The 27,910-nt window shown below is 32.8% G+C and overlaps 1 protein-coding gene across 3 annotated transcripts in view; it reads right to left on the reverse strand.

Moving 5' to 3' along the window:
• Positions 1–3,136: 3,136 nt before the first annotated feature.
• LOC143222583 (latrophilin Cirl-like) overlaps positions 3,137–27,910 on the reverse strand; it is a 104,278-nt gene continuing 79,504 nt past the window's right edge. For 2 of the 3 annotated variants that reach the window (XM_076449287.1, XM_076449277.1), the window contains 9 exons: positions 24,151–24,262; positions 23,590–23,693; positions 22,944–23,334; positions 22,386–22,489; positions 20,598–20,636; positions 19,204–19,372; positions 17,640–17,786; positions 9,905–9,983; positions 3,137–9,427 (listed from right to left, as the gene is read on the reverse strand). In XM_076449287.1, the coding sequence (XP_076305402.1) occupies positions 8,502–9,427; positions 9,905–9,983; positions 17,640–17,786; positions 19,204–19,372; positions 20,598–20,636; positions 22,386–22,489; positions 22,944–23,334; positions 23,590–23,693; positions 24,151–24,262 (2,071 nt within the window). In that variant the 3' untranslated portion in view covers positions 3,137–8,501. The remainder of the gene's footprint in view (positions 9,428–9,904; positions 9,984–17,639; positions 17,787–19,203; positions 19,373–20,597; positions 20,637–22,385; positions 22,490–22,943; positions 23,335–23,589; positions 23,694–24,150; positions 24,263–27,910) is intronic. The other variant, XM_076449285.1, reaches the window with a different exon arrangement.

A 27,910-nucleotide genomic window follows, 5' to 3' on the forward strand; every position in this document is an offset into this window, starting at 1 on the left:
TAGAAAGCGAACAATATAAATGTTTTTGCAATTGCTCATCATGAAAGAAAGAAAAATTTACGATTAAATTGCAACAATATCAAAATAATAGAACATGTGCCACATACAATAACAAGAAAGATAAAGGAAGTCTTCTGCGTTAGCCTTATGGATAACATTCAGTCAATGTAGCATAAATGTAAATAAAACCTTGATATCCCTCTAATAGTTGATTCAAGTTTCTAGTTGGTAAAACTCCAGTCGAAGGGACAGTGCATAAAAATTTCCACTAAAATAACCAAGTATTGAGTCCAAGTTATTAGCAAAAGAGAAATAGTCTTCCGTAAAGACAATAGCAGATTAAGGGACCCAAACGCAAGATGAATACTAATTTGTATGTAGTTAAAATATGATAAAAATAAAAAATAGTCTGTGGACTTACAGCACTATAATCCAGGTTTTTATACTCGTGATGGACGGAGCACGTATAACCTATTGTGTAGCTTTGTGCTTTGCAAGCAAACAAATAAATACGTAAAAATACATGCAAATGATAAACAAAGTAAGCAACTAAAAGGTGATCCCTATAACATCTGCTGCGAAAAAGCTTTTTTTTTTTTTTTTCATAGTTATAGAAGTAGATCAGTATTTTGTTATCACCTTACATTTGGTGTCACATCAAGCTATACTGAAGGATTATGTACTAGATAGTACTTTTACTGTAACTTATTATATAAATAATTGACGTTTACCCTTACCTTAACTATTTATGATTTTGGAACATTTTTTTAATTACCCAAGGAAGTGATTTTAATAATTTTAGTTCATATCCGATACTTTTAGGTTTAATAACCTATTTTCGTAAAAAAATCAATTTCTGAACGTTTCGAATTGTGGCGAAATTGACGCATGGTAACTTCATAGTATTTTTTATGTTATAGAAATATCATATTTAGATGTTATTTCTCAAAATCATTATCTGATTTTATATGTATATATATATACACACACACACACACACACACACACACGTACAGTACACGATTTATGCTGTAAAAATAACATATTGTTCCAACTCTCCTTGTATATGTTCGTGCTTTAATGTTTGTTATGTCATTTGCTATTGATTCCTTAGAATTGTTTGTTGTATAATGCGTTTATATAACGATCGTAAACCCCAAATTTGGTTAGAGGCGTTGTAATGGAATAACACCTAAGTAAAAGCTTTCAAGTATATCTTTAAAATCATATTTATGAATAATGATTTCCTGCAAGTAAACCAGATATACTTACGAAAAGAAAGTGATGTTTTGAAAATAATTTAAGAAATTCAGTTATTTTAAAATTACTTTTGTCATGTATATGGATAAACAGTCTCGTACAAATAGCCACCACTGTTATCCCGTTTGTAAAAACTGTTTTTTGCGAAATCAAATAACTAAGGTTTGTATTGTAGAAAACAATCTTAAAGTTAAATTACTTTATCCTGTATTTTCTCGTTTGTTTTATTGCTTTGTATATATTTCACTATTCATGTCCCAGGTTACTAATTCTACCCGCTTTGACTGCTTATTCTTTAATTGTTGTAGCATTTATTTTCGCACAACTCAAAGATCAATTGTTTAAACATTGTAGTAACATTCACTCTTTACGATCTAAAGTTTTATACGTTTTGTGAGTCCAAGTTATTTTTGTTAGATGTTCTACTTAAGGTATTTGATTCGATAATGTAAAACAAAACAAAATAGGTTTTAAAGACCACTAAGTTAACATTTCGATTTTTGTATTGTCAATAGTTGATGAGAAAATATTTGCTTGTATGTATATAGAGTTAATCAGTTTTACAAGTCATCAAGTCACTACTTGCCACAGTTTTTATTTCATCTTCTGGAATTCACTCCATAACTATCCAATAACACTATGTAACAAATTGTTTTACTTTTTCTTTTTCCTGGGCAGAAAGTGTTATTTCCCCAATTGCTTATGCCTAAAGTAAACGGAAAAGACCTACTTTTCTCTTTAAACTTTGCTTTTGTGACCTGGGAGCGTATAACGAAAACATGATGGGAGACTATATTTGGGGGCTGATACGTGAAACTGATCTACATTACAGTCGAAAATCTCGAGTAACTACTCACTTCTAAACAATTTTGTATAACTTTAGTACAAATACATGTACATCTTGATTCATATGTTTTATTCAGACCTTATGTAAATGAAAAAGTGCAAATTTGTCCGTTTTTACATAGAAAACATGTTAGTTTCTAAATTTCATTATCCAGGTCCCAAAAGCAAAGTTTGAGGGGAATAATGGCCATTTTATTTACTTTTACAACATAAGCAATTAAGAAATAACACATACTATCCAGGAATAAAATTAGTGTTACATAGTGTTATTATTGTTACTTCTCTTACTCCATACTTATCCAACAAGGTTATTGTTGCTTCATTTTTCAAAACACATTCTTACTTTAATCTCTCTGAGAGGATGTTAAATGTGAGGATATTGCTTTTGATTAGATTACAAATAGCAGTGAATTGTACATAATCGCTTATTTCCTATTCCAATACGTAGCTCATTCTCAGATTACTGAAAAATATATTTTATATTTTACTTTCAATGTTTTCGTGTATGTTGTTTCTTTTTTTTTTCATGGAATGGTTCGTATTCTACTTCATTAACTTCTATGACGTTTAGTCTTATATAAAAAAAAAATCCACTTGTGCAAAAAGTTTGATTCGTCAAACTTTTTCAGAAAGAATGTGTGCTGCTTTTAGGTCCTACATTCAGTTACAGTTGGTAGCAAGTTAACACTTGCTGTATTTTCGCAATAAAATACTAGGGTATGTAACATAACGCATACATGTAGCTGTTAAGCGTTTACACGAGATGTTATTTTAACACAAGTACTTGCCATTCTTTACACTTTGTGGAAGTTATTCTTCTTCATTTATATAGGTATGGGAAAACTGTATGATTCGTTTTACTTTTTTTTACGATTCGACACACCCAATAACTCCAAAACACTTGTAGATTAGTAAATGTTTAAAGTTGTTTAAAACGTTGCTTTAAATTAAACAAACAATAAAACTATTTCGTAAAATTACACTTTGAACTTTTACACATCACACCCTTAACTGGATATCACAACACAAGTGCACACATATGCTGGTTTAATGACTTGAATTGATGAAAAGCTTAACTTTACATAAAGCCACTACACTTTTAAGTTATAAAAGCACAATTTACAACACCACTCTGTAAAAAGACATAACATGATAATCACTAAATAATGTTTTGATATGATGCATAGTATAATAGATACCTATAGGACTGCTCGGATTTAAATTATTGGCTAAAACCGACCACGCACAAGATGCAACTCTTACTGAAATGTTTACGTACTTTTATGTTACTCACCATAGAAATACAATTTATTAAGATACAATAAATAATACAGAGTTCGATGTGTATTTGCAGTGAAAGCGACAATTACAAAATCAATTACGTTTTGAGCCTTTACTGGACCATCTTAGCATAAAAGTTGTGCATGTGCCAACGTACATAGTTCTGTCTGTTACACAACCGTAAATTTTATCATTATTCGCAATTTATAAATAAAATAACGTTATGTAAAAATTATACCCTTTGTATTGATGTTTGTTTACGAAGCTACTAAGACTATGTATTATGATATTGTTTCTCAATTTGAACTGCCAACCGGAGGGAAGACAATATCATAGGACGCTAATTCTTGATCTACTCTTTTGCCAACGAAAAGAGTGCGGATGATCGTCACCGTATAATGCCCCTAAGATTGAAAGGACGAGCATATTGAGTTTCGATCCTCCGACCAGGAAGTTAGTTGCTCATCGAGCGCACTAACCACAAGCCGTTTATATTCTCCATTCATGTTTTATATATACGATCATTGTAGATGCTGCAAGAGAACAACTTAATTTCACTTATTAAACTAAGGAAGAAATAACACGTTTCCTTTAGAGAATATAGAAAAATAACTAAATTACAACAATGAAAATCTTTAGAAATATGGCAATACGTCTGTCATCACAAATCAAAAGCAAGGTCAAACGTCGTAATACTTAGATACTGAAGAGCTGTTGATAACTGGATTCACTTGTAACGACACTGCTCTTGCTAGAATAACATAGATCTTCTCGTAATATCACTAGTCATACTAGGTCAAGTCATCTGGACATTCGTAGGGCAAATGAATTAGTAAAAACTAATATTTATCTGACCTTACAAAGAAACAAACCACAGACTTTTAGCAACGGTTTTAGTTACTCTCTGGTAGGATCCATTCATATTAATTAACGAACTAAAAGTCTTAACAGTAACATTCTGAAATTTACAAGATGACTTCCAAAGAAAGCTGCGCGTCAAATCGGAGAACTAGGCCTTACTTGTTCAAATTCGTTAAAGAAAGGTAGCCTCCAACGTACCGAAAATTAGTGTAACTTCACAAAACCAATTACCCGACCTATCACATCGGCCAATGCGAAGATAAACCAAAACGATCTGGAAATGAGGCTAACATTCTAACCAACATAATACAACACCCTTGGAAACATACACGAAAAGATAATGAAAGGATGTTCCGAGTTGAATTAAGACAAAGAAAAGTAAACAATTATCAGTACCACACTGACACAGCTCAAAAGCCAAGTGATTCAGATTCTTTATCGGGAAAACAAGCTGAAACAGCAAAACAAACAGTGAATCATTTACTCCGTATCATCATATAATTATACTGTATCATGTAGTGGCAAAATAATCAATTTGACTTAAACCCCCTAGAAAACGTAAATATCTTGGGTGGAACGGAAACGAATCAAGCTATAAACACAACAAAACTTTACGAGAAAGAGCTCAAAAGATTATTTACCCAACGTTAAGATAAAATAGTCAATACTGAAAATCCTTATGTACATTGTTTGTCCATTCCAACAATCTCACTTATAATTATCAAAAAATAAAAATAAAAGAGAAGTCTTTATAATATTATGAAGGATGGAAATACTAAAAATACCTTATTCATCCAATGAGGAATCTTGCTAAACTAGGAAGGCAGAATGGTGGATAGACTCCTCCACTTCTTTATTCAATACTTCAGACAAAACAGTTGTACACAAATGACTAGATGCTACCATTTACTATCATGTACTGACAAAATCATCAACTTGACCTAAGTCCCATTGAAAACTTGCACACATCTTGGGTGGAAAAGAAATGAATTAAGATATAAACACAACTATTATTGAAATTTCTGAAAACATGATGAAATACTTCAGCAGTTTATGACGTATTATTTCAGTGTAATATCCTATTTTCAGCTGTATTTACTATAATATTTTTCTTATGTCTTTCATTGTTGCAACTATGATAACTAAAAGCCACCCCTTATACCTATATATCTACATGCAGGGGCGTAGCTTTTTTTACACCCGATGGGGGGGGGGGGTGATTTTTCCAACCACTTATGTGGGATGTTCAATTTGCAAATTGGTAATCTTTGATTACATGAACCTGAAAGCTGTAAACATGCAGTCACAGAGTAATCTTGTTGTCACGATACTTGCATGTATACTTAGGCCTACTGACTGATACTTAGGAACAATCGCTTAATTTGTTTTTGTTTTCTGAAATTCGCACAAAGCTACTCGAGGGCTATCTGTGCTAGCCGTGCCTAATTTAGCAGTGTAAGACTAGAGGGAAGGCAGCTAGCCATCACCACCCACCGCCAATTCTTGGGCTACTCTTTTACCAACGAATAGTGGGATTGACCGTCACATTATAACGCCCCCACGGCTGAGAGGGCGAGCATGTTTGGCGCGACGCGGGCGCGAACTCGCGACCCTCGGATTACGAGTCGCACGCCTTAACACGCTTGGCCACGCCGGGCCACAATCGCTTAGATCGAAAAGCTTAGAAGCACGCCTATATTAAAGATGTACATTTTGGCTACTGAAAAAGCCTACATCTAGGCCTAATTATGTAATTCGATTGGTAAGAACAAACATATTTTGTAGGCCTGTGATGCAATAAAACAATTCAACAGACCAAACTGTAGGGGGGATGTATCCTACCCATCCCTCCAGGATCTACGCCCCTGTCTACATGAACAGTCTTCCTTCATGTGTACAACATTTTGTCTTGCATTACAAATAATTTCCAACGTGTTTCATAACTTGCATTTGTGTATTTTTGAAAAGTTTGTTGAAATGCTTTAACTTAAAAGTTTAACTTTTCCCTGATGGCTAATTTCAGTTGTATAAAGGACATAAATCAAAAGCACAATTTACAGAAAAGGGACATAGTTCTCTTACATTTAAACAACTATAGCACATAGCAGTTATTCTCCATTCCATCCACTTTTGAAAACAGTTGTATTACCACAAACAAAACCTTTCTATCCACGTAGTTGCTGATAGTTTATTTAAACTCATCCAATTTCATTGTCAGGAAATACTTCCAAATATTTCTGGTTTCAGCAAACTGTTACATCATAATCTAAGAACATCTGGCAAAATGTTAAGCCCCTAGCCTCCTATTACACAAGTCACTATATTCTTTTTTGAACAGCCCTCATGTGTTTGAATCCTTTATCACAATAGAATATCGATGTTTGTAAGTTATCATTTAATATTTTGGTCTATAATATCTTAATTAATATCTGTTTTCCAAACATTTTCTGAATGCTAAGTTTTTCATAGTGTAAGACTTCAACAATCTGTAAGTGTATTTTATACAACTAAGACAGTCCAAATAAAGTTAATACTGGAATTTGAGAACTTTCTCTTTCCTTATGGAACTAGCTATTAACCCTTAAATGGCAGCCATCATCAATTGATGGTGCTACCTACAGCATTCCTCTTGTTTAAGGGTTAAAAAATATTTAACACTTATCACTATATTCTAGATATAACCAAATATAATTAACATTAAATTTGTTTTTAGTTGCAGTAAATAAAACAGTTTTATTCATGAGCAGTTACTGATACTTACCATATATAGATCTATATACATATATAAAAACAAATGAAGTGGCTAGGCCTAACAGTGGGTTAACATTACTTACACAGATGACTATCAAATTTTAATATATTCTAAAACAAACTTTTGGTTGTCACAGGAGAAGTATTTCAGTAACTGCTAAAGGGATTATCTATGCACCAGAATCTTTAAATAAAGATAGAGATAATAAGAAAAGTAAAAAAAAGTGATGTAATTTCTAACTACAGTAAATGATAACATGTTCCACAAAACTATTTTCAAAAATACTGAGCTATAATATTTAAACTGGAAAAGACTGTTTAATGTAGGCAAACATCATGAACATTTGTGTGTTTGTGTTAAATATTAACCCTATTATGTTTTTCAGATAGAGTAACACAATTCAAAACTTTTACTCATACAGATCAAACTCAAATGTTAATATCTATAGTAGAAACTTTATGTGACTACTATATAATGCTCAATTTGTTTTTCTGAAAGATGTTTTCATGAACTAACTTATGAACAAAATATTTTCTTAGCATTAAAAAAGGTTTCTAATAAAACATACCACACATTAATTTTCTGAAACTAATTTGAATCTAGTTAATTCAAGTATAAACCTATTTAAGCTGTAAATATAACTTGGATCTAACATTGGTCAACAAGACAACAATATGATAATAAAGTGCTTATAATAAGGTATAGTAACTAAATCTATATGTCCTTGTGCAGTATCTACAAACTCAACATATAAAATAATGTGAAACAGTTTTTGTTTCCTTTACATCACAAACTTTTATATGCATTTATTATAAAATGTCCATCCCCATCTGAATAAATGGTATTATTAGAAGGATACTGTTAACAGTAAAGGATGTTATAATTTAGCAACATACTACAATTAAGCATGAAAGTTCATTAAATTATGTAAATTGTATCATAAAAACTACAATGAGGTCAAAGTAACACAAAAAGTTTACAACCTTTCACACATCCGTGATTGAAGCCACAATTATCAGAAATAATTATTTTCATTACACAATAACATACGCAGTTGTTACAGTAGCTTTACAAATAATTATCAGAAATAATTATTTTCATTACACAATAACATACGCAGTTGTTACAGTAGCTTTACAAATACCTGGTGTCACCCAAAGTACACTGAAAGACTTACTAACTTAAAGTACTAATGAAGAATCAAAAACATTTTCTTTTAATTACAGTTGGTATAGACTCCTTTGGTATGTGAGCTTGCAAGTTATTTATGGTTTAAGTCTTATTCATACACAGTAGCATTTTATTATGTCCACAAAATGACAAAACCACAGGAGACTTAATAAAGTGGAACAAACAATCAAAAATCTATAAACACAATTCTTAAGTGGAGATGTTACTTTCACAAGAAAAAAGAGGCAGTTTGAAAGGGTAAAAAGAGTAATAAGCTCAACACTTTTGGCAACGCAGACAAAAGTTTCTGTACAAGATATCTGGAATCTCATCAACAGTCTGTGCTCAACTCACTGACTGTGTGACAATGTGGTGTACTAGAAGTATTACAAGAGCTTCTATAGGCCTCAGGTTGAAGTTTACATACAACTCGTTCACCATCTAGCACTGCCATCACCATGGCATTGTCACTAGGATACTTATTTATCTGCTGAAATAATTCCCCTGATCTTTGGTGAAGATTAGGTAAACTGTGAAGATGTCCGTCAAGATATTCATGGTTAGAAACCTCAGGATGAATTAATCCACTCAGACATGTATTTTTAACTTTCATTCCTGTTACAGTTTTAGGTTTCTCAGAAAATGCCAGATTTTGTGTGTTCTGTAGACATGGAATAGGTTGTTGACTTTGTTTATTAGGCAGAGGTGCATTACAAGGCACACTATTCAACACTTGATTTAAAGAGACAAAAGTATTTTTTTCAGGAAATGCATGAGAAAGTAGTGGGTGCTGATCACATGCAAGGCTAGATGATGACTGGTGGCTACAGTCAGAGTTGTTCCTGGTATGTCCATCAGAGGCTACAGTACAGGAACGATAAGGCTGTGGGTGCCACTTTGTTGGCACACATCCCTTGTGATTCTCCTCATCTATTGCTTCATAGATGTGATCAGGAAAAGGACCTAATTTGCCATTTGTTTCAGATAGATGTTCATTTGATTCCAGACTGACTGGCTGACAAGCTGTATTGTATGCAGTCAATTTCTCACTGCAATAATCAGTCACACATTCAGAATCAATAACTGAGCAGTCAGCCACTGATAAATTTCCTATAATACCATTGTTGTTGTCCAAGTGAAAATTTGTTTCAGTTATGGGTTTAAACTTTTTAGATGAGCTGCGAGTAGATGCATTACTGCTACGGGAAGATCGTCTCTCATGTTCAGATTTTCTGCCTGAAACTGTGGATGCAAGTCCTACATAGAAGATAAGAAACTGTGTAAATGTATCATCCAAATAACAAATTTTGTGCTTTTCATATAATGTTGTTGGAATCTAATGATCAATTAATAAATTTAACTTCTATCAAAATCTATAATGCTTTTCATAGAGACCAAGATGAATTAATAATTTTGTAATTTTAAGACACTGCCCAAGCGATCAGATATTTGTCATTTGGTCACAGCTATCAGATGAAAAACATAAAAATGTATTTAATCTTTATTAACAGTTTGAAGCATACAGTTTGATAAATTTAAGATAATTCTGTACAATATTTATTTTGCTGTTTAAAATTGATTTCTTTGCCTCTAAAATCTATACGCAGGGAAACCTATTGAAAATATACCTATACTAAATTCAAGTAAAACCATTTAATATCACTAAAAATAATATATATTGGTCATTTATTTCCAATCTTAATGTTAATTTGAAATAACACTAAACAAATCTACCTTGACTAGAAAACCTAAGTGAAGAGCTATTTGTTGAAGATCGGTGAACTGGATCTCCATTCCATCCTTGTGATAAGGACTGAAAAATCAAATATTTTTGCATTTTTAATTTCAACACAAACAAATAAGAGGTAGTTGTAGAAACACGATAGCACTTTTGCCAATAAAGTCTTAAATTATATATTTCTCATAAAATGTAAATTTTATTCCATGTCCCTCATCTTTTAAGTAGAGCAAAGAATTTCATGGACAAATAATATGAAAAAAAAATCAAATGAAAGTACTACATATCTATATTTATGATAAAAGATGCAATTAAACTAGAAATGAACACTTAAATGTAACAGATACAAAACATAAGCTGTGTTATCATTGACTTTTTAAAGATAATGAATGGTAGAGACTAAGAAATAGGGTCATAAACCATAAAATCAATCTCAAAGCATCAATGAAAAGAAGAAACCATCATTAATTCTAAAGGAGAGGTTCAAAAACAAACATATACATTTTATACTGTAATGACAGCATATTCTTTCACATACATTAGAAAAAAAAACATTTCTGGCCAAGTTAAAATGAAGTTACGGGTATATAACAAACTAATTTGAACTGTGAATTACATGAACTGCTGTGATAAAAATGTACTATTATTTCAAAGATTTCTCAAACAACTATTTACAGATTTTTTTTTCCTGATTTGCATACCAACACATTTTAAATAGAGGTGTTCTAATTCATTTTCCAAAGATTAGTGATATACTGAAAATAATCAATATGAATACTTTTGTTACATTGAGCATATTCAACATTTATCTTTGTAACCTTGTTTCCTAATCAGAGTTAGCATTATGATGGTTATGAAAACATGGAGATCAAAACTGTGAAGTTACATGCAGAAAAAACTTGTGTTTCTGTGCAAACACACTCTCAAAATATTAGTAAGTGTAACACTTTCCAAGGTTTCAAAGCATACAAATTTTATTAAAATATAAAAACCTCGGGTTGAATCAACCCAAGGTTTATATATTGACTGACTGGAAATTGAAGCTAAAAAGGTTATTTAAATTTTCAATGTTAAAAATTCATTATCTATTATTTTTTTTATTCAGCCAAGGATACAGGAATGTGGTGTTCGATATCTGAGAGAAGTCCATCCTATGACAACATCCAAATGTCAATAATATCACTGTCACAACAGAAAGTGATGGTATGCCCAGAATAGAGATGGAAAGAGCCTATGTGTAACCTTGGTGACCCATGCCACAGAGAGAAAAATCAAAGGAGGAAGATGTACACTCCCATATCTGTGTGAGAGCTTATGTTGATTGGATCACTCAATATCCAAAACTAGCCTACATGGTACCAATATCTGCATAAGGATAGGATAAGGGTACTCAATCGAAGAGATGAACTGCATTGAGAATCTCACTTTGTGTTTATGCCATTAAATCCAGAAGGTGGTACACCTTCTACACTAGCAGAACACTACCACCCTACTCTGAACTGAATGGTTATAGCTATCTATGTGGAAACCATCCAGAAGGATATATCCATGGTCAACCACCCCAGCAACTTGGGAGTGGTAAATGGTAAAAACTCCCATACCCTACTGGAAGGAAGGGTGGAAAAGAGCACTGCAGAGTTTGGAATGACTCCTACACCTGAAACAGTGCAATGGGTGATCATAAAACCTTATTTTCAAAAGCAGGCCATGTAAATTTATTCAATAAAAACATGGTAGGGATGTAAAGCTATCCCCTCCTACTTAAACCAATCTATCCATGGGTGGTGTAGGCCAGAATGAACCTATTTATGAAGCATATATGAAGAGGTTATTAATTCCTTCAAATGATCTTGTGAAATACCAGTCTCAAACTTGACCATGCAGAGCTATGGAAAGAAAATGCAAATCAACACGGCATACAGTGCAGACTTCTGTAGAAAGAATACTTGATTACTGCTGTCCACAGTGTATGATCCAAGGGCCTCTAAAAGAAAATGAATAATTAATAAAGACTTATCTAGTGCTATACCTATATCAAAGTCTGAATTATAGCCACAGGTAGAAAATGCAGAAACTACAATATGATGGAGATAATGGGAGAAGAATGTCTATGAGGTGATCTATATGCCTGAGTGTAGAATCTCCTCCAAAGGCCAACCAAGACAAGAAGCAAGGGAAAAGGTGAGGTGGCAGATTTGATGGGATGTAACAAAGAACAATGTACATTAGAAGGGGACAAAGAGGAATAAGCCAACTGGATTAAGTGAGAAACTCAAATGGTAAAGGTAAAGGGAAAGATATTCTGAGAAAAAGAGGGTTGCCAGGGGATAAATATATGAGAATGAAATCTCCTGAAAGAAGTCATATAGGAAATATAACAATGCAGGGCACTCAGACATAGAAGTCTATCCAGATCAGGATGAAGGTGTAGATGAGAGAGAGAAGGAAGAGAAATGGGTTAAAAAAAAGGAGCTGTCCACATGGATGACCAAGGTCTTGGGAAGAAAAGAATGATCCAGATAAAGGATAAGATATGTGGGATGGTACAGTGTGCAAGTGATGTCTTTAGCAAATATATCTGACAGATACTGCCCATGGGCCAGGAGGAGAAAGAAATATGTCTTAAGGAACAGGTAAAAACCAAGAACATAAGGCCATAGGCTCAAATAAAGACAAGGTAAAGGAATAGAGTACAACATTAATTTCCCAATATGGAAGTAGCAAATGCCTAGACACCCAATGTATCAAGAGAGAATGGATCAAAAGGGTAAGGAGAGAGGGGAAAAACCTTAAAGTAATGAAAAAAATGAAAAGTGTTGGATAGGGTTGCCTATTATGTAGATATCAAGGAGGCCAAAGACCCCGATCTCGAAAAGTTATTAAAAATTCCAATGCCAGCAACCATTGGTCATATTTCATTTTTGCTGATACACAGCAGAGGATAAAGGACAAATAGAACAAGCTAAACCACACAAGAGCCAGGCACGAAGACTGAGGAAGTGAAGTGCAGAATTGGCAACTGTGACTGATGAAGGAAGACAAGGAAAGAGAACAATAACTGGAATAAATGAGAAAACCATGTTTGAGTTAGCCTTTAAAGATGTTTTTGAATTTTACACAAAGCTACACAAGGGCTATCTGCACTAGCCATCCCTAATTTAGCAGTGTAAGACTAGAGGGTTTGGTTTATTTTGAAGTTTTGAGCAAAACTACACAAGGACTATCTGTGCTAGCTGTCCCTAGTATAGCAGTATAAGACTAGAGGGTTTGGTTTGTTTTGAAGTTTTGAGCAAAATTACACAAGGACTATCTGTGCTAGCTGTCCCTAGTTTAGCAGTGTAAGACTAGAGGGAAGCATGTTTGGTGTGATGGGGATTCAAACCTGCAACTCTTATATAATGAGTTAAGTTCCCTAACCTCCTGTCCGTGCTGCAGTGGCCATTAAGGAGCAATTAGAAGGACTTTCACAGAATGGTGTGGATAAGGTACATTACCCAATGAAGTAATTGGATAGGATGATAAACATAAGGAAACTCGTTCAACCAATCCTGACAGAAGGAATTTACAGCCAAAGCTCAAAGATGGAAAACAGGGAACCAAAACAAAGGTAACTGGTGACTAAAGGAGATGACAAATGCATCTATATGAGAGGTACCCCACCAATCACAAAGTAACAGAAAAATAAGGGGATGAAGGAATCATCCCATTAGATAAATACAGTTAGATGATACATAACAAGATTGAAAGCAACCAGTATATGACGTGCCATCAAACAAATGTGATGATCATGGGTCCATATGAGAAGATTAAAAGTGAGAAAACACAGAGATCTGTGCAGCCATTCAGTGATTGATCCACACATCCAAACTGTGAAAGGATGCATCCATGAAGAGATGCAATGCTGGCCATGGAGGAGGAAGTGAGAAACCTGTAATAGTATGAGCCTTGTCTAACTGTATTTGGAGATCATTCATAATATAGGGAGGAAGGGGTGATGGAAGAATCTAAAGGATACCTAAGGGTCTATTGGTCATGAAAGACTCACTTAAGGGACTGCATATGCATTCCCAAAAGTAAAGAAACCTTACAAGCAGAAAATGAAGCAGCAGACAAGTTGTTCTGAATGGCCAGTTTCACAAAACAAAGCCAGAGAGGAGAAGGTTGGGCCTGACTGAGATAGGTGTTGAGAAAAGGACATGAATGAGGCACTGGGTAGGATGAAGGAATGAGTTCTCCACTTTGATAAACAGCTCACCTAAGCAGCTTCAAAAATGAGCTGACAAGTATGACTGGCTGATTTCTGTTGGAAATCAGCAAGAAGCCAGTCATCCATGTGGAAGTAAAAGTGCAACCACAAGTCATGAAAATGTTCCACCCAACAAAAGACATAAGGCACCAAAGCCAGCCCAAAGGATATAGTGCAAAATTAATAAAACTACCTTACAATGGAGAAACCAAAAATGAGGATGAGAACACTCCAAGAAGAGAATATGCATATAAGCATTGAATACATCATTCTTGATTATCCAAAGACCCAGAGATAAAGCCTAATGAAGAGTAAAATAGGATTGCATGATAAATTATGAGGCATGAACATATTATTGAGATGGAATGGGTCAGTGTCCAGTCTCTAGTCCCAATCTTTTTGAAAACCACAAACAGGTGGGAGTAAACCCTAAAACTGTGTAGGGCAGGGTCGACAGCCTGTTGTGTGAGAAGGTCTTGTACCATCTCAGAAAGACACTGGCATGATGAAGGATCCTGGGAGAAGAAAATAAAACAGGAAAGCTGATAAGGGAGAAGGAGTAAGAAATAGGATGTCAAAATTACACAATATACTCTGTGAACCAAAGTACTGGATATGAAAGAGTTCCACCAATGAGTAAAGGCCATCAGATAAGTTTCTCCTGCACCTGAATCTACTGAATAATTAGTGAAACAGTAGTTGTTATATCATATGTCATCACAAAAAACAACAAACACAGGCACTGCAGGAAGAAGAAACAGAAAATGGCTAAGAAGGGAAGGGTTGTGAGACTGAAATCAGTGCCACACTTGACTCCAACTGGGACACATAGGCTACCAGATGATAAAGGGTGGATTGTTATTGGACTGAAGTGACCCTCGACTCTAAAATGAGACTATTCAAAGGTTCTATATATAAAGCTAGGAGACTGGTCTCAACAACAAAGAAACCACTTTTCTAGGGACAGAGCCAAAGATAACACATGGGACAATTTTTAAGTTAGGAAGGAAAGAAGATTGCCATAAAACCCCTCAGGGTTCCTGTAAAGAGCTTTAGACAGACAATGCATCAAGGAAAGGCACTGTAACAGAGCTGCCATGGTAAGGTGAAGATGGGATTACTGAGCACCTGTTACATGAATGGGAGATTTGGGACCTGTCCACCAAACAGGCAGAACCAAACCCAGTAATTGTTGGTCAAGATAAGAACAGGCTGCCCTATGATAAAAAAAAAGAGTGGATTGTTAAATTCCATTATCCAAATGGTAAATGAAATGCTCAGTGTGAATGGAATACAAGAATAAGTGAATAAGGTTAGGAGGCAGAATCATGAAAAACAAAAGAACCTGGGTCAAAAGAAAAAGGAGCAATAGACAAAACATCACTTATCTGAGAAATAAAAACCTGAGAAAGCTGATAAAGGTCAAACAAAATCTTCAGGCAGGGTGTGATTGAAATGCTCAAGAGGAAACAAAGGTTGCCCCTTCTAAGACACAATTTCTCTGCAAATGAATGTTGACAAGTTCCCTGATAGGTCTCTCACACGTGACCTGAAGCATGGCATCAGACAAACAAGACAAACCTGAAGTGGTGTCATTAACTTCAAAAATCATGCTTGAAATTGAACAAATAACCAAATGATTTGGTTGCAAAAAATGTGTAAATAAATGCTTTCAAATTGAAAATAAAAATTTCTTGAAAATTATTGAAAGTTGAATTAAGTTAAACCAATCTGTAGAAGAACTGAAACAAATAAAAAAAAAAGACATCTGAACTCTAGCACTGCCAAATGAAAAGTGATGGTTCAGTAGTAACTCGTAGATGAATTCATACAAGTCACCTGATGCTCTCTTATTGGTGGAGAGATGATGCATGTTGTTCTTCATGAGATATGTGTTTGAATCTTTTATTCCAATGGTGGAGGGGATGAAACTCCAGAAGAAAGAAAACATTCGCAAACAGAGTGCAGCAAAAAATTGGAAAAGCTTATCTCGTGAAAGAGGGGGAAGTATATTAGAATTCAGATATATATTTAAAGGTCATTTGAAATTGCTCAGCATGTCAAGTATTTCTGCAATGTCCCTGTTTTACAATCCTTGATAATTTTCAAGCATTATCAACGTTATCACACACACATTAGTTAATAATCTTTACACAGACAACAACAAAGTTTTCAAGAATAAGAAACTGATATACATTCAAACCTTTCAATAAGGTTTTATGTATTACATGTGGTTAGAAGAAAGTGTGAGCATGGCTATTAATATTTTTCAGTAGAAAAACGAAAGCATAAGTTATATACAATTGTTAATAAAGCAGAAGTACAGGATACAAAGATGTTAGAGATAGCTATTTCACTCTTAAGATACAGTATAAATTACAATTAATACAAAAATATGTAAAAATAAAATAAATAAAGGATCTTAAAGTAAACTTCACTAGAAACATTCTACCCAAAAACAACCTAGTTATACATTAAAATTATATATTATAGGAAATCATCAAATTTTACAATTAACAATGAATTAATTATTAAAACTATGGAAAGGTCATAAAATGAAGACATCCAATATATTAATTCAATGTGCATGGGATAATACTGCAGAAGTAAATTGATACAATTCCAAGCTTACAAAATATATCTTTATTCTTCATGAAAAGTGTCAAGCTTTTATTCACAAAAGCAAGCCTATTATTGTATACAAAATATCAATTGTATTAGTAAAGTTTTGTACTAAAATTTTTTATAAGGTGCTGAAGTTTAAGTCAAACACACAAGTTGGAGTATAAAAACTTTTTTACATTATACAGTTTGCATCTTGCATTTACATAACTTCTATGAACTCATAAATGCACATCTAAATTTTCTTCAAATGTTTCTGTATATTGTATGTGGTAATTTTTCAGCTACAATATAAATTGTTGCAAAACCAGAAATGAAGGAAATATGCAGTGTTGATAACTCTAATACTAAATGCATAATACCATCTTAAATGGCTTACTACACAAAATCAAGACATGCACATTTTGACCCACACCTATGCACACAAGGTTAAGCAAATAATATTTTTAAATAGTGAAATTCTACACATTATATCATATGTTATATCAGAATTGCCTTCACAAACATTTAACAAATTAACAAGATGACAACTGAAATTGTCCTAATTGTCTCAAAGTATAAAGTTGGATGACAGCTAGCATGCATAGGAAAAAAAATTAAATAATAATAAGGTTTGCAGATAAACCCAGTCTAATAAAAATCATATATACAGTTAAAAAATGTGTAAATAGTGAAAAAATAACACATAATATCAGAATGCCTAATTGTTAAGCAGTGTTAATAAATCAAGCAAAATATTTAAAAAGTGCTAAATAAGCTTATTTTAATTTACTTGCAGTTTCTTAGCTCCTCTACCATCAAATAGATCTAACCATACATTAAACTGAATATAATCAAAAGAAATACTGAGAGTATAAACTTACACTCTGTTGGCCTGAAGTATTTGGACCAGACATAGTTCCATTAGAATGTACATAAAAACTTGATCGTCTTTCTGAGTGTTTGGTCCTACGGACACATTCTGGAAGCCATTGGGTTCTATGCAAGAATTTTTTGTACTCTTTCTGGACCTGAAATTAAACACAAGTTATGTGATTATAATTCTCTTAATTCAGATATTCACAGAAAATAAAATATTTATTACCTTTGGCATAGTATGTATAACACAAGACAAAACACTAGTGCCTACTATCGTAAAATATACTTGCAAAACAAGTTTACATTTTCTGTCACAAGACATAATAAACTGATCCATAATTTAAGTACTTCTCCAATATGTATGAGATTATACCTTGCCATGTGAGCCACATCTTTATATTTACCACTAAAATTTCATCCTTCTTGCATTTCTTACCAGTTTCAGTGACCACATTACTAGATGAAATTACTCATTTTCTGTGCATAATTCATTTGGAATCCAAACAGTAATTAGTGGGAGTAATTTGAATACTGATGGTATTTTTTAGTTTTTCTATCACTTATATTAAGGAGACCACCAACAATAGCATGAACTCACAAGAAATTTGGTAAACAAAAAGTTTTAAAAAATGTGTTTAAAATGCCTGTACCAATAGTTTAAGGGTTAATCAAACTGTTTACAAATAATATTTTTATTATTAAATTTATTACTTCATTTTTCATTTTTGCTGAGCAAATTATTTAGAATAATGTGTTCTGTCTCTTGTAATTCTCTCTACATTCATACTTTAGTTGCTTTAAAACAAAGTGAACTTTATTGAGCCATAAAGCAAATATGAGAATTTGAAAAAGATGGTAGTATAGTGGGACACAAATCTCATGGAAACCTAACTTAACCTTTTCTTTTCCATAAAGGGACTTCTTTTTCCATTACTGTAATAATGCTTTGACCACAACATACCAGGTATGAGGCACTTAAATGTCATGTTAGACATTTGGGTTTATACAAGATGATAAAGAGTTAAAGTACTTAAGATATCATTAAGTTCTATTTTCATTATTCAATATGAACGCTTTCATACATTTCTACCAATAATGAAATATAATTTGCTATTTTCCATACCAAAACTTCACTTAAAGCAAAATGCTCAGTTTGGTGAAATTTATGCTGTCCAACATACACATTTTTCAGATATTGTCTGTGACCAAGTACTTATTTTCAGTCTTGTATTATGCATTATATGTGTACCTATTTTTGAACACTTTCAAATTAAGTTATTTTGAAAATATATATAAATCTTATTACATACATTTGTAACCTTTCAAAAAATAGTGTTTTATAGCATCAAACTATACTTGGAATTTCATACATATTTAAAAAAAAAAAAAATGAGTGAAATGAAATTTTTAAAGAACTATACATGAGTTCAACTGGCGTTTAAATACAAGTTCAAAAGGAAGTCAGAAAAATGAAAATCTTTATGATACTAATAAAGAAATTTATTTATTTTACTTTCCCTCCAATATTTTTTGGGTAATAAATTGATTAAGAGTGCAAAACATACTTACTTTTTCATTTCTGACACAATGAAACACAAAGATAAACAACCCTTGGAGACTGTTGAGAATGGTAAATATATATGCCATAATGACAGATTCTTTACTTAAATACAATAATCCAAATGCCCAAGTGAGTCCAAGCAAAAATACCAGCACTAAGGCTCCTCGAATCCAAACCCTAGAACAGAATAATCACCGAAATGTAGTAATATTGTTAAAAGCTTTAATGTATATACATATATTTTTTAATTTTTCTAATCAATGACTTTATGTATACTACATTACTATACTGCAATCTGGTGCAAGTTTAATTAAATGTGTGGGATTATAGCTTAAAGGCTGACTGTAGGAGGTTTTTGTAATAGTAGTCATAGGTAATACAGAAATATTTGGATATGTACGTTTAATGTTCAGAATTTAAAATGAATATAATGTTGGTAAAAACAAAAGTGTGGGACATTAATACATTGCTATTATTGCTATTCAGGACACTTTCTGTGATGCTTAATTATGATAAGAAGTTAGATATATTGTCACTACAGATAAGGAGCATTACAAAGTTAAATTTAGCTAAGCATCACACTTGTATATTTGAGTTAGGTATACATATTAGGGAACAGTGCAAGTACTTATCTGTTATTTAATGGCAGACTAGATTCAGATAATTGATGTTTCCATACTGTCTATTCAAAGTTTAATGTTTAAAGGTTGTTCTTAAGACAAGAATTAACATAATCTTAGAAAGTTGTTTTGTTGTATGTTGACTGTTAATGATAGAACTGCAAGTTCTAAATAATAATGGCTTCCATCCAACTGAGGCCTGGTACTTTCTACAAGCTAGGAAACATTACAATATAACAATATTAACATAGCAAGAAAAACTTAAGAGAATTTGTGAAAGATGACATCACCAATACAATAACAATTCAACTACACTGACAATATACGACTCTTACAGAGTTATGTAACAAAATTTGTCACAACTATCACCTTTAAAACAATTAACTTTAACACTCTTATTATGAAAAACTAAATATTCATTAAATATTAAAATTACTAAATAAAAATTATTAAGCTTAAATAGTCTTGTATATTGAACAAATTAGAATTCAACTTTGTGTAAAAATGTTACAAATAGTTTCTGGATAATTTAAATAAAATATATATTTTTTTTGTATTCTTGTAAAACCTAGTAAGACTGTTTGCCAAAATGAACTAGTAAAGTTATTAAGATGAATGCATACTTATTAAAACAAACATTTAGTATAACAAAGATTACCTTCCTTCAGACTGGAGAATATATTAGCAGACATGAAAAAAAATCAGTTTAAGTTAATACATTTGTTAAAATGTAGACAAAAGAAAAATAGATTCTTGGGTATAAAAAGAAAACAAGTCCTTACATAATCAGAACCTGGTGATGATAACAGTCATCCTCATCACTTCAGTTTGCATGCAACAGAAAAGATAGATGTGTTAAGGGTTAACTTCTATGAGAGACTGTAAATGGGAATGTGAGATAAGAATTTGAAGAAGCAGAGAATGTTATTTACAAATCATTTCAATTATTGTACTTCTGAATTAAAAGGAACAATAATATATTACTTGGATTATGCTTTAAATACATGCAATAAATCAACTAATATCCTACTTCTCTTAGAATTTCACCAGAGGTATGTCCATTAGGTGCAAAGGTTACTGAAATGAATCAATAATATGCCATGCTAAAAGGTCAGGCTCATTATTTAATCACCAAATACAAGAACTGGGCTGTTAAAATATAAACTTTAGCAAATAAGTTAGTTTGATATTAAGTGAATTAATTTATTACAGAAAGATAAGGAATTTTGAGAAAATAATAAGAAATACCTTACAGCCATTAGTAGAAGCCAATGTCACATGAAATTAGTAAGAATGATTACAATGCAAAAAATTAATTCCTGATCAGAAATCACTTTTGTGAAGAATCCATGTCAAGACCAGTACATACAGTAGCCAAAATTGACTAGAACATTCTTTGGAACCAATATAAGGTTTAAAAAAATATTTTTTTGACTATTCAACATAGTAGTTAGATTGTTTAGACTGCTTTCAAATATATTCACTATATCTTTGAATGGTTGATATATTTTTGAACTACTATTTTTAAGTTAGTACAGTTCACTGATTCAAGTTTAAGTACACTCATATGCATGCATATAATGTAACTTAACCTCTAAGATGTATTAAGTTTCCTTCAGTTAATTCAAGTGCAACTTATTTAAAAACACTTTACTTTGAAGTTAACATACAATAAGTTCTAGTTTTACCTACAAAACAAAATTAAAATAGTCTATACACAAATTTATTTTGAAAACCCAGACACTTTCTTTTTCAAAGCACAAATGAATTTATATATAAATTTGTTAAACACTATGCATAGATGTGGATCTATTTACTAAATTAATGATCTTCTGTCAATAGCAAATAAAATAAATATATATTTATTTTTTAGCTATCATAATGTAACCTATAAGACATTAGATACTTCAACTTAACTAACAATTAATGCTTATCACCAGGTATAATTTGTTCATTCTCAACTGTTTACCAAATTAGTTATGGCATATTACAATATTCTAAACTGAAAATTAAATAGAAAGTTCAGGACAAATTAAAAGAAAATAAATACTAATTTTGATAAAAATAATTATGAGACAAGTTTTATATGCAGCTTAAAGAGATGCTAAACAAGTTTTATTTATAATCAACTGTATTCATTAAGTAGTGATAACTTAGGCTATTGTAAGGTGATGGAGTTGATGGAAGTTGACATAGTAAAACGTGCAGAATGAACGTTATATCTCATTATTTTGTCTTGTAGCATGAAGTTAATAATGCAAGATGAAATGCTTTAGGAATGAACAATGTACTAATAAGATTGATGTAAAAATGCATAATGTATACTCTGAAAGATGAAAACAGGATCATACATGTAGCTAGTAATCTGTTAAAATCAAATGGCTAAACATGGACAGAGATTAATAAGAGAAAAACTATAAGAATGTATCAACTCTTTATATTAATTCAGGTGAAAAAAAAAGTAATTTTAATGGTATATGTAACAACTAAATAGTGTTACATGTAGTAGTCTCAGTAAAGTTTTAAATGTATTTATTTATAATGAAATGTATTCATAAAAAAATTACTACCTAATGCTTGTCAGCTTAGCCTGTTCTTTAGCTTTCATAGTTGCAGTCAAATTGGAATGACGACACATTATGAAGATTGCTATTGTGAGGAATACCATATTAGCCTGAAAAATAAATTTTGGTGATTAAAGCTTAAATATCGTTCCTCTAATCAGTTCCATAATTGATTTCACTGTCTGTTTTGTTCTTTCTTATGATGGCAGATAAAAAACATGTTCAATAATAAAAACAACTATAGTGTTAATAAATGTTATTGGGATAATATTTAAGCTCTTTCTAAAAAAACCTAATAAACAGTGAGAAAAATTAAACTTATCTTCTATTCTTAGCTCAGAGGTAGGAAAATAAATTTCTAATGAAAGTTAACTGTTTAACAAGTTTATTTATACTATTTCCTATGATTTTAAAACAAGTTAAATACACTGAGTAAAACCCCACTGATTTAAAATAGGGGCTTTAGTTTGACTTACTTTAATTTACAGTTAATTAAATGATATATAAAAATATTGCCTTTCTAATGTTAAGTTACAAATAATGACAAAAAAAACTTCATTGTACCAAGAGAATTGCTGCAACAGGGCCAACAAAACTGAAGACAAAATAGTTGTCAACCTTCAACCAACAGTAATACTTTGTACCATAGCTGAAAGGGTCAATTATAGCAGATATCATTACAATTACTGCAGGAATGCCATAAGCTGCAACGTAGTACAATTTCACTCTGGACTTTTCTGATTCAAAAACTTCTATCAGCATCACATACAACTGGAATCCTTCAAAAAACATCCATGCAAATGCTGCCAAGAAAAAGTAATGCAAAAGTCCAGCAATAATACCACAGAAAGCTTTAGAATGAGTTTGGTCTATTCCAACAAGAAAAACAGCTTCTGCAATCAAAAGGCAAATACAGAGGTTTTTGTGAATTGTAGTTCGATCACCATTCAAGCTCCTGAAAACATAAAAAGTAATTCAGTTACTACAAGCAAAGTAAAAATAACTATTATTTTCCACTAAAGTTGTTATATTTATTAATATGCTATATTTTATTTTTATATAGCTGTGGAAGCAATCTTTGTATTAAATTAAAGAATAAGATTAATAGTTATTTCACTTCATACATAAAAATTACAATAAGCAGCTTGAATAACAGAATAACAGTAAATTAAAAATTAATAACTACAAAATGTACGAAGAAAGTTATTACCTGAAAACTTGGAAAGTAACAATGGTTAGAAGTAGGCATACAACAGACACAACACAACCAACATAAGTGATTACATGTAATGCCATACTGTGCCCAGCAGGGAGCTACAATAAGAAAAAACAAAGATAAAAACTAAAATGTATCAAAATAGTCTTAATTTTCATTTAAACATTAATTTCAAAATGACCAGTTGTTTGTTGGAAAATATTTTCATATGCTACTCACACAAGTTACATACATTTAGAGTATATATGAAATACTGTAAAACATCACATCTATAACAATATAATTGCACCTTAAACAAATTTTAAAACTGCTTGAAAATAATATCCAATCAACTATTTTAGATTATTTAGACTACAAAATTGATATTACTTTTTAAAAAACTAACAGCATAAGCACAAGTTACCTTATTCTTCTGTACTTACATTATATTTAAGGCAATAATTAGTTAGTAGCAATGAGGTTCTTTTAAATCTGCAGATTAAGACTTTTGATATTTTTCCTTCTTTTTCTTTTATGAAATTTTAAACATGAAGAACAAAATTCAACTTAACATACTTTAACACCTTTGACATCCATAAGAACAGCAAAGTTGGTGAGATGGTTGCAGGCACAAACAGTATGAGTTGTATTAGTATGGTGTACCAAACACCCTTCAGTTGACCATTCTCTGAGGAGAGAAGATAAATTTAAAATGTTAAAATTTTCCTAATCTGAAAATGTATTTCTTATAAAAAAACAACAACAAAAAAACAACTCACCTCCTCAAACAGAAATGCTATTTCCTGCAGTGTATGCATATGAGACTTATATGCCACTAACCTTAAACTAACTCTTACCCACATTCATGTGTTTAAAGTGAACAGTACTGGTGTATGATGGTTTCATTATATTACAATAGCTCTACATCAATAAAAGTGATAAATTTTCAAAGTGGAATAATATCCCCTCTGCACTTGAACACTTGAGGTGAGAAATAAAAAGGTGCACAATAACTGGAAGGAAAAATAGGAATGTGTCCAAAGGTGCTATCAGAAATACAGTTTTGGATTAGGAAAGTATTAACTTTTAAGACAATAGCTCACATCAATACACAGAAATGCTAGAACCTTCCACTGAAATGGAGAAAAAGTCAGAGCAAAAATTAAATCTAGATGAGCTCCCTTCAGAAAATAGGGCCTTCACAAAGGTAGACTCGTAGAAACATCTCTCAAATATGGTACACTCTTTGCCCAAAATGAAGGGAAAGACAAAGGAGCTTGAAGTATTATACAAGGATGAGCAAAATGTGAACACGGCCAGCGAAGTACCTGCTCACAAGTAGTGAGTGAGCTAATGTGTGTAAGCTGGGTAGTTAAAGATAAAATTGTATGACACCCACACCAACTACTACACAGACTCTGACTACAGAAGTAGGACTCCTCAGCTATGTGAGGGGTAATTTGTACTACACTGACAGGGTCACCTTTGCCCTCTTTCTCACTATGTTGTAATAAACCTAGCCAGTGAAGATTCTCTGTGGACCACTAATTCAGGTCCAGGACCTGAATAGTGACAAGGGTCTCCTGTGATCCACTTGAAGAAGAGGGGGAAGAATTCAACTGAGGAGACATGGAGAAGTACTGTAGCCCAATCAGATCATCAGTCAGAAAGATCTTTCACTGGGAACTGTGCAACCCTATTTTTTAAGGCCTCCCAATCATAAAAAAAACACCCTAATTTTGGGAGAAAAAAGTCACAGCCAAAAAACAGATTGGAGCACCAGACTACATAATCATAATTTAATAATACAATCTAAAAAAGCTTATTATCATTATTATTGAAATAATGTGCTCATAAGTGAAACATTCCTTGCCAGGAACATAACCTTGGAAAGAAAGGATACTGCTTCAACTGTGGTGTTTGTAAATGCTGCTTACCTTTGGATTTACATTATCTTTTTCATATTTCACAGATTTCAAATCTGAAAAAAAAAAAAAAAAGATTTTGAATAATAGAGTCAATTAGTTCATTTCTACTAATCAGCACCTTCTGGGACACAATATTTCAAAATTTGGTGTGATACCTAGAAGCACCTGTTTTTCATGATTGGAGCAGGCAAATACTAGCCAAAGAAGTGGACAGTTACTTCCCTGGTTATGGCTTCTTCTGTGATAGTCTATGGTGTTGTTATGCTCTGGATTGGGCTATTGTAGGAATTTGTATGCCATGGGGGTACTTAAAATACTCTTGCAGAACACACCAATCCAGTAGACACTGGTAGAGCTATAGCATATGCAAGTAACACTTAACAGATTTAGGAAAATAAGTATCCCTTTGAAGACAATACCAGCCAACTGGCAGGATCTTGTCCAACAGGAAGGGAGATACATGAAAGAGAAATATAATTACCTATTTTAAAGATGATGGGTCAACTGAAGTATAGTGATCATGGAAGTTTAAATCCTGAAGAAGACAAAACCTTTAAACCAGGTGGTGAAGAAAAATAAGTAATAAATGTGTGTTGAGTTGTCAACATGCCCACCTGAAGAATCTCATCTAAGAGCCAATAGGATAGGGAGACAAAAGAATGAGAAGGACAATAAAATAAATCCAAAGAAATGCAAAATGGTCTGCAAGCATCCATACCATACCCAGGGAAGAATATACTAACAGAAATAATTGACAGACCCATCAATTAAGAACAGAAAGAGAAAATTCCTTGAAAGGAGATGAGTTCCAAGGTAAGAAAGGATGACAGCAAGGATACCAAAAAGGTGATATTCATGATAAGTAACAGCAAACGTCCAAACAGGACACAGAAGTTATTCCATGTTTCAGCAGTCATAGAGGAGAGAGACAGAAGAAAAAGATAGGAGAGAAAGTATGGTTACACTTCAGATCAGCAGAATCGTGAGAAATGAAAGACTGGTCTAGGTATAGGAGTATACATGGTAGAAGAAGGTGTGAGAAGCATAAATACCATAGACATGTGAATGATGGTGATCAAATGTGAAAATAAAAAGTGCTATACAAAAGCAAGAGGCTAATAGCTCAAACAGGACATGCTTGAGAGAGTACAAACACGCATTAAAAACTCACTAAGGCATGCGAGTTAGGTGAGGAGGCTGGTAAAGAAAGAAGAAGTGGAATAGTGGTATTGGAAAAGGAAATATATGTTAGATAATGCTACACAAGAACCAGCAATGTGTGAACAACAAACCATAGTCAAACAGTCAATAAAACAGAGGGCGGCTGGGAGGAGAGGAGTAGAAGACAGACAAGTGATGAAAGACAGCTATACTTACTGGAGACAGGTAGTGAAAGAGTGATGGAATGTTACAAGAAGAAGGCTACATAATTGGAGAGTCTGGCCCACACATGGAAATGGAGGGACAACATCTGTTGATGATAATGGGAGGTGTAAGGTTGAGACAAGAGCAAGACAACATTGGGTGTATGAAAGGGAGGGGGGGTCAGAACACCAAGCAAAAATGCAGAGGAAACCAAAGCAGAGTCAGTTAAAGAAGCCCCACAGTCGGAATCAAGAAGGAGTGTTACATATCAAGGTAAGAACATGAGGAGGAAACAAACAAGTAGATGTGCTTACAGAAAAAGGTAACATTAATTCTAGTTGAGAATTTCGACAGCTATAGCCAAATGATAAGGAACATGGGACCAAAAAAGAGGAAAATTATAGTCAAGAGGGGTGGCAAAAGCATCTGAGAGTGAGCCCATCTAAGAGTAGACCAACTAGAAGACCTGGGGATTGCAAAACCATTGTGGGTGGAATGCAGTACGATGAAGAAAAGAGATGGTCAGCTATAAGGTTAATAGCTTCTGGCACTTGAAAAGGCAATTAGATAAATCCAGTGTTAATGAGCTTAGAAGAGTAGGTACCTGGTTGATGGAGAAAATGACAATGATTAATAGAGTGGATCACGAACAATTCATCCACCAGAAGAGACAGAAAATGAGAAGATGCTCAATGAACAGTGAAAAGTTTGATCATGTTGATTTGAAGTAAATGTTTGTTCTGCAGACAAACACCTGGTGTAATGTAGCCATCTACAGAAGATCCTCAAGCTGTGATGGAAAGATGAGATGTATCCATTTTGAGGGATGGCAATGGAATGCCAAAATTAATATTGGCATGGTCCAGCCTGTATAGCAATTCTTGAAGGAGAGTGGAGGTTCCCAGCTGAGGATTGTGGAATCTAAGAAAAAAACTCCATTCAACCTAAAAGGTTCATTAAAGGAGGCAGCTGTGCTTCCCACAAAGGAATGAGGTGTTCCAGAAAAGCCAGCTTTCAGAAATGTGAAATAACCCCTCACAAAA

The sequence above is a fragment of the Tachypleus tridentatus genome, chromosome 1 (assembly GCF_004210375.1).
Source record: "Tachypleus tridentatus isolate NWPU-2018 chromosome 1, ASM421037v1, whole genome shotgun sequence".
Classification (NCBI taxonomy): domain Eukaryota; kingdom Metazoa; phylum Arthropoda; class Merostomata; order Xiphosura; family Limulidae; genus Tachypleus; species Tachypleus tridentatus.